Genomic DNA, 17,597 nt, shown 5'->3' on the forward strand with positions numbered 1-17,597 from the left:
CGGAAAAACTCAGCCTATTTCCAACATCAAAGCATTTGTTATGGAGTCCAAAGGTATTTCAATATTATGAAGAGTGTGGGCTGCCCCCTTGTTTATGTCTGATCATACAATTTCAGTTTCAAGTTTCTGTTTAATGGAAATCACACAAACCAAGCCTGGGCCCTCACACAATTTGCCTGTATGTCATACTAAATGTGAACGTCCATAATTTATGAAGCGATCTTACCGGTATGCAGGAATAAAGTTTTGTAAATCACCCATTTGAAAGAACAATTAACAATTCATTTGAACTATACGCAATAACAGCGTCATATTATTGTAATCATCATTCCCTAAACAAATGACCTGAATATGAAGATACAAGACATATTTTCAATGACTTCTGAATAAACTGAAGCTACTTATTTTAAACATTTTTTAATTTCAGAATTTTAAAGTTAGACTCAGCAAAATGGCACTGCCACATGGAGTACCGTAGATATTGAGATGAGTGAGATGCAAGACTTCTCCTACACAGTCACACAGTATCTGCACGTGCACAAGTTCACTTCATGCTGTTACAGCATGGTAGCCCGAGCATCAAAATAGTGGAGAAGTTGAGCCTCGCGCTTCAAAGCTCTTAGTTGTGGATATCCACCCATTATGCTGTTTACTTTCTGCATCTTAGACATAATGCCGAGTGTTGATGATCATTTACATGAGAATGAGACCAAGTCAAGACGCTGGACAGGGTGGAATTCAGTTGTAACAAAAAGGCAGTTTATTGGCACAAAGATATCTTGTCCTGCAGTTAAGCGTGCACGGACCTAATCATATGGCTCGGAAGGAGTCAGCTGAAAAGGATCCTAAACAGAGGTTACAGCAGATTTTATACATGGAACAATGTGTGTAGAGTCTCGTCGTGTTGGTCTTCTGACTGGTCCTGATGAGTTGGAGGCGGGCCTGCTCTAGCCAGAACAGTAGCCCCATTGGTGCACAGCAGAGTCCTCTGCTCTTGGCACCCGACCAGTAGAGAGGGGAGAGAAGTGTGTGTGTTCATGCGATGTAATGTTTGTGTGTCCAGGAGTCATGTGATAAGGGGAACTGTAACTGGCAGTTACTGTCTGGGGCTAGGGGTTTCCTGAGTTAGAGGGATGTGAGCAATTACTTAAGTCAGGCGGTTTAGTTTGGCGCTTCTATAACTGTTTTGTGCGGTCAGCATCCTTGTCACAATGGGGTACCATTGTGTCAATGAGGAACCTTGTTCTGTGCAATAGTAGTCTTGTGTTTTAGTCATGGGGTGTGTTGTGCAAGCTTTTAATCCTATGGTTACAAGCAGGCTCTACAAGCAGCCGGAGGGCCCTAGGCCAGTATATGAATATATGTATATTCACGAGTCAACCTTTAACGTCAAATCACTTTCTAAATTGACTGCCTTCAATTCGAATTGACCCTGACCCAACCTTGGATATCCATTGCTTTAAACATTTTGTTTGAAGATGACCAGGACACACTTTCTTGTGGACAGATGAACTTGTGGATACCGTTTTTATATCTCTACGTGTAGTGTGAAGGAAGTTTGAGGTAGTTTCACGAGCCAATGCTAATTAGCGTAAGCGCAGTTACTGGGAGTCTACAGGTAAGGTAGCATACGCTAGCATACCTGTAGACTTCCAGTCATTGTGCTAACTTAGTTAGCATTTGCTCACAAATGTATCTCTAACTTCCTTCATACTGCACAGAGAGACATAAAAATGATCTTGCAGTATCCCTTTAATCGTTGGTACAAAGGTAGGACTGCAATCCTATTTTGTTGGTGCAACGTTAGCTAGCTAGGTAGGTTAGTTTTAGCTCACAAAGAGCAAGTGAACAGAGAAACAGCTTCGCCCTATCCAATTGTAGCAGCATGATCAACCTACAGCCCATCCATTTCTTTACAGACAGCAGAACTAGCCAGTGGATTTATTCAGAGCGCACAGCACTTCGCACTGTTTGAGTGACATTAGAAAGAGAAAAGATTTTTAAAAATTATTCACAGAATTCTCCATATCCGTTACTATACTCATTTTGTGAAGAAAATAACGTGCTCCCTGTTTTTATTAATGAGGCATAATAACCCAACGATGCTGAATAATTTAATTATAGGTGTACAGCAAGTACCATTTCATGTAAGTTGACCAAATTCAAAGTCATGTTCAGGTACCATTGCATGTACATTTTATTTTTCATTCAACTCTTGCCGATGGTTAGCAAGTAAAGTTGACACAAAGTTAGAGAGTGTACATGAATCAAATTGGGCCTGGATCACAAGCTTGGACACAGTTGTTGCCTGATGGGCATACTTTATTCCACGCCCACTGTGATGTGTACCACTGCCCACCGGGCGAAATGCAGTGTTTTTTAGGAGTCCCTTCTTGAGTATGGTTCACTGCTCTTAGAGGCACTTCCTTATAAAGCTTTAGCATCTCAAGCATCAAGCAAAGCATCTCACACTTGCCACATAACAGGCCAGCATATCTCAGCACAACCATGCCTCCATTGTGTCTTACCTTTATCCTTTTAGTCGGTAAGTGTATAATTTGGATTTAAAGTGTCTGGTGCCGTAGATGTTAAATACTCAGTTGAAAGATTCAGTGTATGAACTTTACTCACACCATCTATCTTCTCTTTTCTACAGCAGCAGCAGAAGCTGTGAATCTGCATCAGGAGCAGTTAACAGTGACCAAACCCTTGGGCAAATCCGGTGTTATTGAATGCAAAGCTACAGACTTCAACACTGGTAACATTCACTGGTATCAGCAAATAGACGGAGAAGCTCTGAGGTGGATCCTGTTCATGCATAAAGGTGGTGGAAAATCAACCAAGGATCCTGATTTTGAGGATTACCAAGCAGAAAAGGTAGAAAATTCTGACACATTCACACTGACAATCCCTACCCTGAAGACAGATCATGTAGCCACTTACTACTGTGCTAGCTTTGATAACCACAGTGACAACTGCAGTTCATTCCCTGTGCAGAAAACTACCTTACAGTTATCCTGTCCTTCTCAATGAGAAACCGTAGCTCCACCACAGGATGTGACATAAGCAGAGGGTTGAGAAGCTGTTAGAAACCACACCAAACCCAGGTGTTGATGTTTTAACTACCATCTTTACTTCTCCCCTATCTAACCACATTCTCTGATGCTTCGTGGGAGGACCAATAGAGAAATCACACTGAGGAATATATTTTTGACAAATAGTTTCTTGGACTACCTTTTGAATATAACGATAGTATTATATATTATCTAAATATTGTATATAATGTATATCTACTGTATGGTTTATATTGACTATAACCATGTAAAATACAGATGAACTGAAAGCAGAAAAATTGCAATTGTGTCAATAGTGGGAAAAAACTATCATAGCACGACATGCTATTTGTGGTTTTGAGAAGGGATTTAACTTTTAGTTCTCTAGATCTAAATGAACAACAAGATGATACGTTTTTGTCTAGGATTTACTTGGAGTGTGATTCTGGATCTGGGACACAGGAGATTTTGCGGTTTGGATCCGGCTCAAAACTCATCATCTCTGGTAAGGACCTCGACTTCATACAGTATATTATATTTGTTTATTTGACTATATTTAACGAATGAAATGAAACTATTTTAGATGTCTGTTACACACAAATGCAATGGCTTAGAATAGGACAAAATAACTTTATTTTCCTAGAAATAAAATAAATTCTATGTTATGCAAACACTTTGTTAGAGAAGTTTAAAAGGAATTGCGTGGGCCGGAGACTGGTCAAGTGGTAGAGCTGATTACTCTGGATCAGGCGTACCTCCTGGCAATGGGGGTTAAGAACCTTTCTGAGCTGATAGATATATAATACACTATTCTATTTCATACCATGGTATTGTTGAATACTCGTTTCTGATGGCTAGAAAGGATTTTTTGTACCCATGTTATTTATCCTTGTGTGTGTGTGTTGATATTTTAGTACTGCAATAGATTGGAAAGTGCAAAGTGTTAAAAATTGTATTCTTATAACGTGAGTTTCGATTGTTTCACATAAAAATCAGATGAGGACCAGCTCAAGAAACCCAAAGTGACCATGTACCTGGCGTTCAAACCTGAGCTGAATGGGAAGACCACCCTGCTATGTCTGGCTAGAGACATGTTTCCAGACTTAGTCAAGATCTTATGGAAGATGGAGGATGAAAACGGCCGAACCGTGGAGGTGCCCAAAGCAGAGGGGGAACAGCTGGAGCAGCGGGAGGAAGGACAGACGACCAGTATGATCATCATTTATCAAGGAAAGGCAGATGCCAAATACATCTGTTCGGTGGAGCATGAAGCGGGCCCTGAAGAAGCTGACACATCAAAAGGTAGCCAAAGTTTGAAATATTCCACAATTTGAGTGGTATTTTCCTTATTTGTTTTTGAATTACCAGTTCACATGGCAATGTGTTAGTAATTTCCCAGATAATTTAAAAACAGTGTAATTGAAACATTGAATTGAGATGTTAGAGAACTTCCTGTGATAATGAAATTATCCTCCAGAAATATTTAAAGATGTTGTGATTGGATATACAATAATCTTTGGTTTAATTACACCATCTAACCAGGGTGGGGTGCTTTGAAAAAAACTTTCAGTTTACATCCTCAAATGTATTCGAATTGACCCCAACTCTGCATGTAACCCTCACATTGTCAATCAATGACTTATTTCTCACAAATACATGTTCTTTGTTACTTGTAGGTTTTTCATCAGAGCAAAATGTTTGCTCTCCATCTACCAATGCGATGGCACCACCCTATGGTGAGATTCATTTTATCATTTTTTGAACTTGAGGTCTGCGGGAGACTAATTTCTTTATCCTGCTCCTGAAGCTTTTCATATTGCTCCCTCTGACTTCTTGTCTGACTCCCACCCGTTCCCACAATAACTGGTCCTGCACCCAACCACAGTCCTGAAATGTTGTTTTAGGCGTATGTGAAGCAGCTCAGTTGACAGTCCTGGTCACAGCAATTGCGCTACTCAAGGCAAGATCAAAATGTGCCAAAATAGCAACCCCCTAGAGTCAATGTCCGCTCCCCGTGGAAATCGCCATCAAAATACATCTGTTTAAACTAAAGATATTCATTTTTCTGGCATGAGCTGCGTCTCAATCTGCCACATCTGCCAATGGACGAGCTACAGCTGTGTTTGTCAGACCATGAGACATCCTGAAAATCGGTCTTCTCACGAAAACGTCAGTAGCGTCCGAACAGTTTGGGCTACACACTAATATGACCCCTCTATGGAAAGGTGAGTTTCCATAGAGTTTTGCTCCTGGACGTTCACAAACCTCACAAGACTTGTCTTTAGGTAGCCCAGTACTAGTTTAAAAAAAATATGGAAGTATATATGGAAGAGGTTTAGTGACCAACATTTTTTTTAAATATATTTGTAAAAAAATATATATATATATTTTCCTGATCTTTCTTATATCTCTCAGATATAGGACATACACTTTAAAACAAACTTCCTTACATTTTTTGTGACTATCGATTTTCCATGTATCTTTAACATGTGGAAAGGGGGAAAAATATTATTATTAGTTTTTCACATGCGTTGCAGGATGGGCTTTTAGCTGAACAATAGACTATACAACCTTTACTAAAGAATTGTCTAATACCCGAGCTAGGTGTGAACCCCCCCTACTCCTTCATCCCCGTCAGAGATTTGAACCCCGGTCTCCCGTCCGCACGACACAGAGATTCTTTAGCTAAATAGCCCAGTACTGTACTGCCGACCATCAAGTTATACAGCGCCATATTTTCCATTCCATCCTAACAGAAACCCAGAGGGTTTTTCATTTTTCATGGATTAGAAACTTAAATTAATTAAGAAAGTACCAGTCTAAAGTTTGGACACACCTACTAATTTTTCTATATTTTTACTATTTTCTACATTGTAGAATAATAGTGAAGCCATCACAACTGTAGCAGGTGTAGCCCATCATGCAAATGGTTCCTATTAGCAGGACAATATACTTTTGATAACCCGGCTACTGTTGTGAAAATCCCTCAACTTGCAATGTATTCGATGCTTAAGTACTCTAAAGTGTTACATTTCTAACTCAAAACAGCAGTACAGTATTTCTTCATCAACATCTTTATGCTTTCGTTAATAAAATTAAATAACGAGAAAAAATACATTAAAATGCGGATGTTTATATTAACTACATTTTAGTCGCACTTCCACCCAGCTCCACGACCACAGATAAAACCTTGCTGAGATGATGAATGTATTTGTTGCATTGTTGTACCGTCAATTTCTCAAAATTTGCCAAAACCAAAGGTGTTGTGGGTCTTTTATTTATTTTCTTTTTATTTGTAAAAAATTGCCTTAATTTACTACATAAAGGTCTAGTTACTCTGCTGGCGTCTTGACCCGGTTTATGCCCTCATTTGCAATGCAAGCCCGGGCGGCAGTGTGTTTTGAGTAATTGTCTGCATTTGGGAAAAAATATATTTAGCCTAACAGCCAACATTAGGTACAATAATAGAAATATACATGTACATAGGCCTAAACATAACACAATATTGCTATAATCCTACCTCGAAAGAAACTATGTGTACCTAGAAACACCTCTCTGACATAGAGTCCAGCATATCTCTTGATGACTTCTTCCTCAACGAAATCTCGAGCCATGATACCTGAAAAGGAGGCAAGAGTGAATTATTGTGGAACACATAACACTCCGTGAGGTGTAGGCTATAATATTTGATGTACCTTTTGCTTTGTAAATAGCCAAACTTACCATCAAAAATCGAATATGGGCCTGGTCCCTGGCGAGAAATTGCCCCCCACACATGGAGTTTGAGCGGATACTTGGGACTCGGCTTGCTTGATCTTCTTCCTTTTTTACTTCCTTTTTTTCTTCTTCCCTTTTGAGCAAATTGCTCAAGGGCCACGGTTGATTCGTCTGTGAAGATGACATTATTGAATGTCTCGCCAGCTTTGATCTGGGCCTGCAGGACACGAAGGTCTTTGTTTGTCAGACAAATCATTGGGTCGAAACTACAGAACAGTACAAAACAAGAGAACACACATAGTTAATGTTCTGATAATGATTTTTTATATATATATTTATTTATATATATATATATATACTGCTCAAAAAAATAAAGGGAACACTTAAACAACACAATGTAACTCCAAGTCAATCACACTTCTGTGAAATCAAACTGTCCACTTAGGAAGCAACACTGATTGACAATAAATTTCACATGCTGTTGTGCAAATGGAATAGACAAAAGGTGGAAATTATAGGCAATTAGCAAGACACCCCCAATAAAGGAGTGATTCTGCAGGTGGTGACCACAGACCACTTCTCAGTTCCTATGCTTCCTGGCTGATGTTTTGGTCACTTTTGAATGCTGGCGGTGCTCTCACTCTAGTGGTAGCATGAGACGGAGTCTACAACCCACACAAGTGGCTCAGGTAGTGCAGCTCATCCAGGATTGCACATCAATGCGAGCTGTGGCAAGAAAGTTTGCTGTGTCTGTCAGCGTAGTGTCCAGAGCATGGAGGCACTACCAGGAGACAGGCCAGTACATCAGGAGACGTGGAGGAGGCCGTAGGAGGGCAACAACCCAGCAGCAGGACCGCTACCTCCGCCTTTGTGCAAGGAGGAGCACTGCCAGAGCCCTGCAAAATGACCTCCAGCAGGCCACAAATGTGCATGTGTCTGCTCAAACGGTCAGAAACAGACTCCATGAGGGTGGTATGAGGGCCCGACGTCCACAGGTGGGGGTTGTGCTTACAGCCCAACACCGTGCAGGACGTTTGGCATTTGCCAGAGAACACCAAGATTGGCAAATTCGCCACTGGCGCCCTGTGCTCTTCACAGATGAAAGCAGGTTCACACTGAGCACATGAGCACATGTGACAGACGTGACAGAGTCTGGAGACGCCGTGGAGAACGTTCTGCTGCATCCTCCAGCATGACCGGTTTGGCGGTGGGTCAGTCATGGTGTGGGGTGGCATTTCTTTGTGGGGCCGCACAGCCCTCCATGTGCTCGCCAGAGGTAGCCTGACTGCCATTAGGTACCGAGATGAGATCCTCAGAGCCCTTGTGAGACCATATGCTGACACATGCACATTTGTGGCCTGCTGGAGGTCATTTTGCAGGGCTCTGGCAGTGCTCCTCCTTGCACAAAGGCGGAGGTAGCGGTCCTGCTGCTGGGTTGTTGCCCTCCTACGGCCTCCTCCACGTCTCCTGATGTACTGGCCTGTCTCCTGGTAGCGCCTCCATGCTCTGGACACTACGCTGACAGACACAGCAAACCTTCTTGCCACAGCTCGCATTGATGTGCAATCCTGGATGAGCTGCACTACCTGAGCCACTTGTGTGGGTTGTAGACTCCGTCTCATGCTACCACTAGAGTGAGAGCACCGCCCGCATTCAAAAGTGACCAAAACATCAGCCAGGAAGCATAGGAACTGAGAAGTGGTCTGTGGTCACCACCTGCAGAATCACTCCTTTATTGGGGGTGTCTTGCTAATTGCCTATAATTTCCACCTTTTGTCTATTCCATTTGCACAACAGCATGTGAAATTTATTGTCAATCAGTGTTGCTTCCTAAGTGGACAGTTTGATTTCACAGAAGTGTGATTGACTTGGAGTTACATTGTGTTGTTTAAGTGTTCCCTTTATTTTTTTGAGCAGTGTATATATATAAAACATTGCTTACCGAGCATTTCCATAAGTCCACGCAAGTTTCTTCAACTGTCTTCTGACTGTAATTAGAGCGATGTTGATGTCGTGCCGTGACGCCAGCAGATTACAGGGTGCCTTTGTCGATCGTTCATCATCTTTATGAATATAAACAAGTGATGTCTGCTAAATAATCAAGTTAGGTTTCTCCAGAAATAAATAATTCTAAATAACAAACTGGCTTTATTTACAAATTAGTGAGAATGTCTCACCCCATGTCCAAGAATTGCCTTTTTCTCGCTCACTCTAGGTTAAATGAAAACGAAATCTCCAAAATATTGTTACTTTTTTTATTTTATTTTTTTTACCCCTTTTTTCTCCCCAATTTCGTGGTATCCAATTGTTAGTAATTACTATCTTGTCTCATCGCTACAACTCCCGTATGGGCTCGGGAGAGACGAAGGTCGAAAGCCACGTGTCCTCCGAAACACAACCCAACCAAGCCGCACTGCTTCTTAACACAGCGCGCCTCCAACCCGGAAGCCAGCCGCACCAATGTGTCGGAGGAAACACCGTTTTACCTGGCTACCTTGGTTAGCGCGCACTGCACTCGGCCCGCCACAGGAGGCCCGCCCTACCGGCCAAACCCTCCTTAACCCGGACGACGCTAGGCCAATTGTGCGTCGCCCCACGGACCTCCCGGTCGCGGCCGGCTGCGACAGAGCCTGGGCGCAAACCCAGAGTCTCTGGTGTCACAGTGCACGATGCAGTGCCCGGGAGGCAAAAATTTTACTTTTTAAACCATGCGATTATTATTATTAATTGATTTAGAAGTATATAAAAGCCCCTTAGATATTCTCACAGATCCTAACAGAAATGCCCCTTAGATATTAATTTAGAGTCCTACAATCCTCTAAATGTAATTATTGGCGGAGAGTCACGTCATTAAAAAAATAATAATTGATGCACTGTAGGCCTACCGTAAGCAACATGAGTCTCACTAGTGTTGAGTAATGTGCTGTTAAAAATGGTGTAGGTCGTATTCATTTAAAGAGCATATTGAAGTTAGAAGCAAAATTCTACAACTATTTTAGTACCGTTTCACGTTGCTCTGAGGCAAGCATGGGGACTGGTCTTGATAAATTAATGAGATTTTTATTTTCACTTAATTTCCGTTTTGGTATTGGTTGGACAAGAATTATAAAATTAGGGTGCAGAAATGTTATGCTCTTAGTGTACTGTAACCTTTATTTAACTAGGCAAGTCAAATTCTTATTTGCAAGGACAGCGTACTCCTTCCATATTTTCCATCCTATCCTAACGGAAACCCTGAGGGTTTAGTTTTTAGTTTTTCTCTGAATAGAAACACCATAATATTAATCAAATTAATTAAGCCTAATTTCTTAAAATCAATCCCATATCCTATGTTACTACAAAAAAGGTTTTAAATTCTCTGTTAATGACAATATGGAAGACTATCAAATGCTTCTCAAAGATGCCCTCTGGTGGTCAAACTAGCAATGACTTGCATTAACAGAAAAAATGGCTGACAAATAGATAACGTGCCACAGAATGCTGCAGCAGCCCGCAAGGTGTGCCGCAGTATGACACAGTGGTTCCTCCTCTAAAAGGAGCATCTCAAGGCCATCAGACTGTTAAACAGCCATCACTAATACAGAGAGGCTGCTGCCTACATACAGACTTGAAATCATTGGCCACTTTAACAAATGGATCACTAGTTACTTTATTAATGCCACTTTAACAGTAAGTACTAAATAGTCATTCTTGAGTAAAAGTAAAGATCCCTTAATAGAAAATGACTCAAGTTAAAGTGAAAGTCACCCAGTAAAATATTACTTGAGTAAAAGTCTAAAAGTATTTGGTTTTAAATATACTTGAGTATCAAAAGTAAATGGAATTTCTAAAATGTACCTAGGTATTGAAATAAATAGTATAGGTATTCATATTTTAAAATTCCTTATATTAAGCAAACAAGACGGCACACTTTTCTTGTTTTTTTATTGACTGATAGCCAGGGGCACACTCCAACACAAATTTACAAACAAAGCATTTGTGTTTAGTGAGTCCGCCAGATCAGAGGCAGTAGGGATGAGCAGGCTCCCCAAGGGTGCATGCTTAGTCCCTTCCTGTACTCCCTGTTCACCCACGACTGTGTGGCTGGGCACGACTCCCACACCATCATTAAGTTTGCTGATGACATGACGGTGGTAGGCCTGATCACCGACAACAATGAGACAGCCTACAGGGTGGAGGTCAGAGACACTGCCAGGATAATAACCTCTCCCTCAATGTCAGTAAGACAAAGGAGCTCATCGTGGACTACGGGAAATGGAAGGCCGAGCATGCCCCTGTCCACATTGACAGGGCACTAGTGGAGCAGGTCAAGAGAATCAAGTTCCTCGGCGTCCACATCAATAAGGAATTTTCATGGTCCTCACACACCAACACAGTCGTGAAGAGGGCACAACAACGTGTCTTCCCCCTCAGGAGGCTGAAAAGATTCGGCATGGACTCTCAGATCCTCAAGAAAATCTACAGCTGCACCATTGAGAGCATCTTGACTGGCTGCATCACCACTTGGTATGGCAATTTCTTGGCATCCGACCGCAAGGTGCAAGAGGGGGTGTCCAGGGCCTCTATACCAGGCAGTGTCAGAGGAAGGCCCTAAAAATTGTTAAAGACTCCAGCCACCTAAGTCATAGACTGTTCTCTCTGCTACCACACGGCAAGTGATCGACGCACCAAGCCTGGAACCAACAAGACCCTGAACAGCTTCTACCCACAAGCCAAAAGACTGCTAAATAGTTAATTAAATAGACAACAAATAGCTACCCGGACTATCTGCATTGGCCCTTTTTGCACAAAATATTTTGACTCATCACATAAGCTGCTGTTACTGTTTATTATCTATCCTGTTGCCTAGTCAATTTATCCCTACCTATATGTACAGCGCATTCAGACGGTATTTAGACCTCTTGACTTTTGTTAAGTTACAGCCTTATTTTAAAATTGATGAAATCATTTTTTTATGCATCAATCTACAAACAAAACCCTATAATGACAAAATGAAAACAAGTTTTTAGACATTTTTGCTATGAGACACGAAATTGAGCTCAGGTGCATCCTGTTTCCATTGATCATCCTTGAGATGTTTCTACAACTTGATTGGAGTACACCTGTTTTAAATTCAATTGATTTGACATGACTTGGAAAGGCACACACCTGTATATATAAGGTCCCACAGTTGACAGTGCATGTCAGAGAAAAAATCAAGCCATGAGGTCGAAGGAATTGTCCTTAGAGCTCAGAGACAGGATTGTGTTGAGGCACAGATCTGGGGAAGGGTACCAACAAATGTCAGCAGCATTGAAGGTCCCCAAGAACACAGTCTCCTCCATCATTCTTAAATGGAAGGAGTTTGTAACCACCAAGACTTGCCTGGCCAAGCTGAGCAATCAGGGGAGAAAGGGACCTTGGTCAGTGGGGTAACCAAGAACCCGATGGTCACTCTGACAGAGCTCCATAGTTCCTCTGTGCAAATGGGAGAACCTTCCAGAAGGACTATCATCTGTGCAGCACTCCACCAATCAGGCTTTAATGGTAGAGTGGCCAGACGGAAGCCACTCCTCAATAAAAGTTACATGACAGCCTGCTTGGAGTTTGCCAAAAAGCACCTAAAGGACTCTGACCATGAGAAACAAGATTATATGGTCTGATGAAAAAAATATTGAAATCTTTGGCCTGAATGCCAAGTGTCAAATCTGGAGGAAACCTGGCACCATCCCTACGGTGAAGCATGGTGGTGGCAGCACCATTCTGTGGGGATGTTTTTTAGTGGCAGGGACTGGGAGAATTGTCAGGATTGAGGGAAAGATGAACGGAGCAAAGTACAGAGAGATCCTTCATGAAAACCTGCTCAAGACCTCAGACTGGGTCAAAGGTTCACCTTCCAACAGGACAACGACCCTAAGCACACAGCCAAGGCAACGCAGGAATGTCCTTTAGTGGCCCAACCAGAGCCCGAACTTGAACCCAATCCAACATCTCTGGAGACCTGAAAATAGCTGTGCAGCGATGCTCCCCATCCAACCTGACAGAGCTTGAGAGGATCTGCAGAGAAAAATGGGAGAAACTCCCCAAATACAGGTGTGCCAAGCTTGTAGTGTCATACCCAAGACGACTTGAGGCTGTAGTCGCTGCCAAAGGTGCTTCAACAAAGTACTGAGTAAAGGGTCCGAATACTTATGTAAATGTGATATTTCAAATTTTATTTTTAATACATTTGCTAAAATGTATAGAAACCAGTTTTTGCTTTGTCATTATGGGGTATTGTATGTATATGTAACAAAATGTGGAAAAGGTAAAGGGGTCTGAATACTTTCCGAATGCACTATACATATCTACTACCTCTATTACCTCGTACCCCTGCACGTCGACTCAGTACTGGTCCCCCGTGTAAATAGCCAAGTTATCTTTACTTGTATATTTATTCCTTGTGTTTTAAAGTTTCAAAAATGTCATTTTCTTTCTCTCTGCATTGTTGGGAAAGGCCTGTAAGTAATCATTTCACTGTTAGTCTACACTTTTTTTATGAAGCTTGTGACAAATACAATGGTGTTTATGTATTTGAGATATTTGTGTATCTCATTTTCAATAAATTAGCTAAATTTTCTAAAATCATGCTTTCACTTTTTAATTATGGGGTATTGTGTGTAGATGGGTGAGAAAACAAATATTTTATTTGAATTCAGGCTGTAATACAACAACATGTGGAATAAGTCAAGGGGTATCAATACTATCTGAAGGCACTAGATTGAAATTAACACATCAGTCTTCTCCCTCTTCCTCAGCAACCTTCCAGTCCATGTGCAGTCTGCGTCTGGCCTCTCTGGTTTACACAGTCATGATAGTGAAGAGTATGTTGTACTGCTGTGGGCTCTCTCTCCTGCTGCACCACAGGAACATGGGAAATAGCCCCCCTACCTGAAGAAAAGCTACCTGACACACCATATGTCATCTGTTCATTGTGAAGAGTTCTGAAAGAGCTCTGGGAACAAGGAGGACATTTCAGTTCCCATTTTCCTCTTCCAATCCCTCACAGTGAACAAACATACTATTACCGATGTCTATGAGAAGCTTTTGTATTCCAAACTCATTTGGCCACATCTATAAAAGTTACTGTTATTTTAAAGCTCTGGGAACTAGGATGAAATTTTGGTTTCCAAAATTTCCTCACAGTGAGAAGAAAGTACTATTACTGATATCCATGAGAAGTTTTTATATTCCAAACGCATTTGAAAACATCTATAAAAGTTCTGTTATTTTAAAGGTCAAAAATATGAATGGGTTGCTTGTTTCGTCACAATAGTTTTTAGAGCTTTTTCTTGAGGACTGGTTGCCGACTAAAAGTTCTCCTCAATGCATTCTCAATTGGCACTGATTCATATTTTGTCTAAAGTGCATTATAATGACTGGGAAACTGTGATATTTCTCAAGTAGACAAATGATTAGTAGGAAAACCTTTTGTCATCATTGTGATGTCGCCAGATTTACTTTAGCTGTAGTATAACGTTTAATAGCTATCTAAATGTGAGGGGAGAACACCGACTGTTACCTCGCTAACATTAGTATTGCTAGATTTCTTTGACAAACTTTACTAGCTAATGACATTGCCATCTGTCTGAAGTAAATGTGAAGACATAAGAATGCTGACAAAGTTGTTTCCTACTTAATATTTGCCCTGTGTAGCAATATCATCGTATTTCCCAGACTCTATAGTTTAATTTAGACCAAAACTGGATGCTAAGAATGACTGGGCACCGCTAAAGGTGTTGGCGTCAATATCAATGATATACACGACCGTTGAAAAGTTTTGGGTCACTTAGAAATGTCCTTGTTTTTGAAAGAAAAGCTATTTTTTTGTCCATTAAAATAACATCACATTGATCAGAAATACAGTATAGACATTGTTAATGTTGTAAATGACTATTGTAGCTGGACATTTTTTTATGGAATATCTACAGAGGCATATTATCAGCAACCATCACTCCTGTGTTCCAATGGTATGTTGTGTTAGCTAACCCGAGTTTATAATTTTAAAAGGCTAATTGATCATAATACACGTCGCAAAAACTAATTTAGACATTAGTAATTGCATATATATATATATATATATATATATATATATATATAGCTTCCCCCCCCAAAAAATTACAACAGTGAAGGAGTACCAAAATGGAGGCACGTTGGCTTCAAAACAGTGCCCCCTGTCTGCCATCTAGTGTATATATAAATCATTGTTCAAAATGAGTGTCTTGAGAAAGTCCAGAACAGTGATGTGACCAAGTGATGGAGGAACCCATGATTTGTTCTGTGCTCAAAACTCCTGTCTATGCTTAAAGGGGCGATCTGCAGTTTCTACATACATTTTTTAAATTAAAACATTAATGATATATACCCATTGATTCTTAAAGAATATGAATTAGAAACGCCTCATGAGCTTAGTTCAACTGTCATACCCCATCAGAAACCATAATATAAGCTTGTTTTACTCCAATGTAATTTCTCCAATGTTTTTACCAAAACAAAACAATTTATTATTGTTTTAACAGCGGATTGCCCCTTTAAAATAAATGTTGTATTTTCTCCAAGTCTTAATGATTAGACTTTGAAACGTTTAATTTTTGTTCTTCCCTATGTCTTTATGTGTGTTCATAAAAATGTTGTACAAGTTTTCATGGTATTTGTTTTTTGTGTTAAATAAATGTTTTATAATCTTTGCAGTTATTCATTTGGGGGTTTTCATTGGTTTATATTTTTAAAAACTAATGTTATTATTTGGGAACACTCAAATAAAAAACTATATTTTAGTATTTTGTCTATTAGTCCACTGTTAATACAATCCCCCCCAAATTGTGCATGTCAGCAGTCAAGTTTCAAGATGAAGAACTTTCAGTAGAGCAATCACTTGCCTTGAATTAGCTTATCAGATCGAACCATAGTTCACTAAACTAGCTTGTACTGGAGGTGGATCCAATGGTCCATTCAAGGCATGGTACATTTATTTTCAACCAGCCTTAACTTGGTGATATTTTTTTCACTCTCAATTTGAAAGGCACCGGTGTCTTATGAATAGAGAATTATCAACAAAAAAACATTTTTGGCGGCCGATGGCCAATATTATATCGTGAAAATGTTGACTTAAAAAAACGTTTTTCATGAAACTGGATGATATTCAGAGGAAACTAGTTCAAAGTAGGTTGACCCACGTATGAAAAATGACTGTAGCTGGTACATTGATAAAGTTTGATCATTAAGTTACTGGTCCCCTCCCAACATGTCAAACTCTTGGATTTAGTTGGCTGGCATTACCGGAACACACTCTTTTCACACCATTTCGCCTGGTGGGCGCTGCCGTACATCAAGATGGACATAGATTTCAGTGTGCATAATAATAATTATTAATAACAATACGGGTGCACACAACATCGAGAATGAGATGGGCACTCGCTCAAGTCTGGATCTTGGAATCTATTTTCAACCCACCGCCTAACTACAGTACGGATGTTACTGTTTCATCAATAAGTGACAAAGATGAAGTAATGTCGTCACTGAATTCATGTTATGTTTGCTATTTCATGCAGCCACAGAATAAAAAGTACCTAAACAAATGATTTGGTATTCAAATGAACTAATAAAGTTCAGATAAATCATTCACGCAAAATAATGAGACTGGGTGTTAAAGTTGGCCTCAGGTATTGGCCCTCCAGAAAATAAATAAGATCAAGGACATCCAAAGTCCATCACTTTAACTATATTTAATGAAGCCAGCAATGCTGATACAAAATTCATTTAAAAAAAATGTAAGTTATCACATGGGGCTAGAGAGAGAGAAAGGGAGAGAGAGATATGCTCACACACATACAGCTTATGTAGCTAGGTCTACAGTAAAACTCACACCATATCATCCAAATCAAAGTTTATTTGTCACGTGCGCCGAACACAGCAGGTGTAGAACACCTTACAGTGAAATGCTTACTTACAAGCCCTAACCAACAGTGCAATTTTTAAGTAAAAAATAGATATTAGGTAAACAATAGATAAGTAAAGAAATACAATTCAGAAAACAGTAAAATTATGTGAATATAACAGTAGCGAGGCTATGTACCACGAGGCTATATACGGTGGTACCGGTACAGAGTCAATGTGCGGGGGCACCGGTTAGTCGGGCTAATTGAGGTAAAACATACATGTAGGTATAGTTAAAGTGACTATGTATAGAGTATCAGCAGCATAAAAGAGGGGGTTGGCGGGTGGCTGGACACAATGCAAATAGTCCGGGTAGCCAATGTGCGGGGACAACCGGTTAGTCGGGCTAATTGAGGTAATATGTACATGAATGTATAGGTAAAGTAACTATGCATAGATGATAAACAGAGAGTAGCAGCAGCGTAAAAGAGGGGTTGGCGGGGGAGGTTGGGGAGGGGACACACAATGCAAATAGTCTGGGTAGCCATTTGATTAGATGTTCAGTAGTCTTATGGCTTGTGGGTAGAAGCTGTTTAGAAGCCTCTTGGTCCTAGACTTGGCGTTCTGGTATCGCTTGCCGTGTGGTAGCAGAGAGAACAGTCTATGTCTCGGGTGGCTGGAGTCTTTGGCAATTTATAGGGCCTTCATCTGACACCGCCTGATATAGAGGTACTGGATGGCAGGAAGCTTAGCACCAGTGATGTACTGGGCCGTGCGCACTACCCTATGTAGTGCCTTGCGGTCGGAGGCCGAGGAGTTGCCATACTGGTGCAGCTGTATAATCTTTTGAGGATCTGGGGACCCATGCCAAATCTTTTCAGTCGCCTGAGTGGGAATAGGTTTTGTCATGCCCTCTTCATAACTGTCTTGGTG

General features: G+C 40.7%; 1 gene segment (V, D, J or C); it reads left to right on the forward strand.

Moving 5' to 3' along the window:
- The first annotated feature begins 2,407 nt into the window (after positions 1-2,407).
- Positions 2,408-15,474, forward strand: LOC139545890 (T-cell receptor gamma chain C region C7.5-like). The segment is given in 6 exon segments: positions 2,408-2,545; positions 2,657-2,877; positions 3,390-3,558; positions 4,050-4,355; positions 4,730-4,789; positions 13,547-15,474. Coding segments are annotated over 6 exon segments (930 nt in total).
- Positions 15,475-17,597: the final 2,123 nt, after the last annotated feature.

This window comes from Salvelinus alpinus, chromosome 19 (assembly GCF_045679555.1).
Source record: "Salvelinus alpinus chromosome 19, SLU_Salpinus.1, whole genome shotgun sequence".
NCBI lineage: Eukaryota > Metazoa > Chordata > Actinopteri > Salmoniformes > Salmonidae > Salvelinus > Salvelinus alpinus.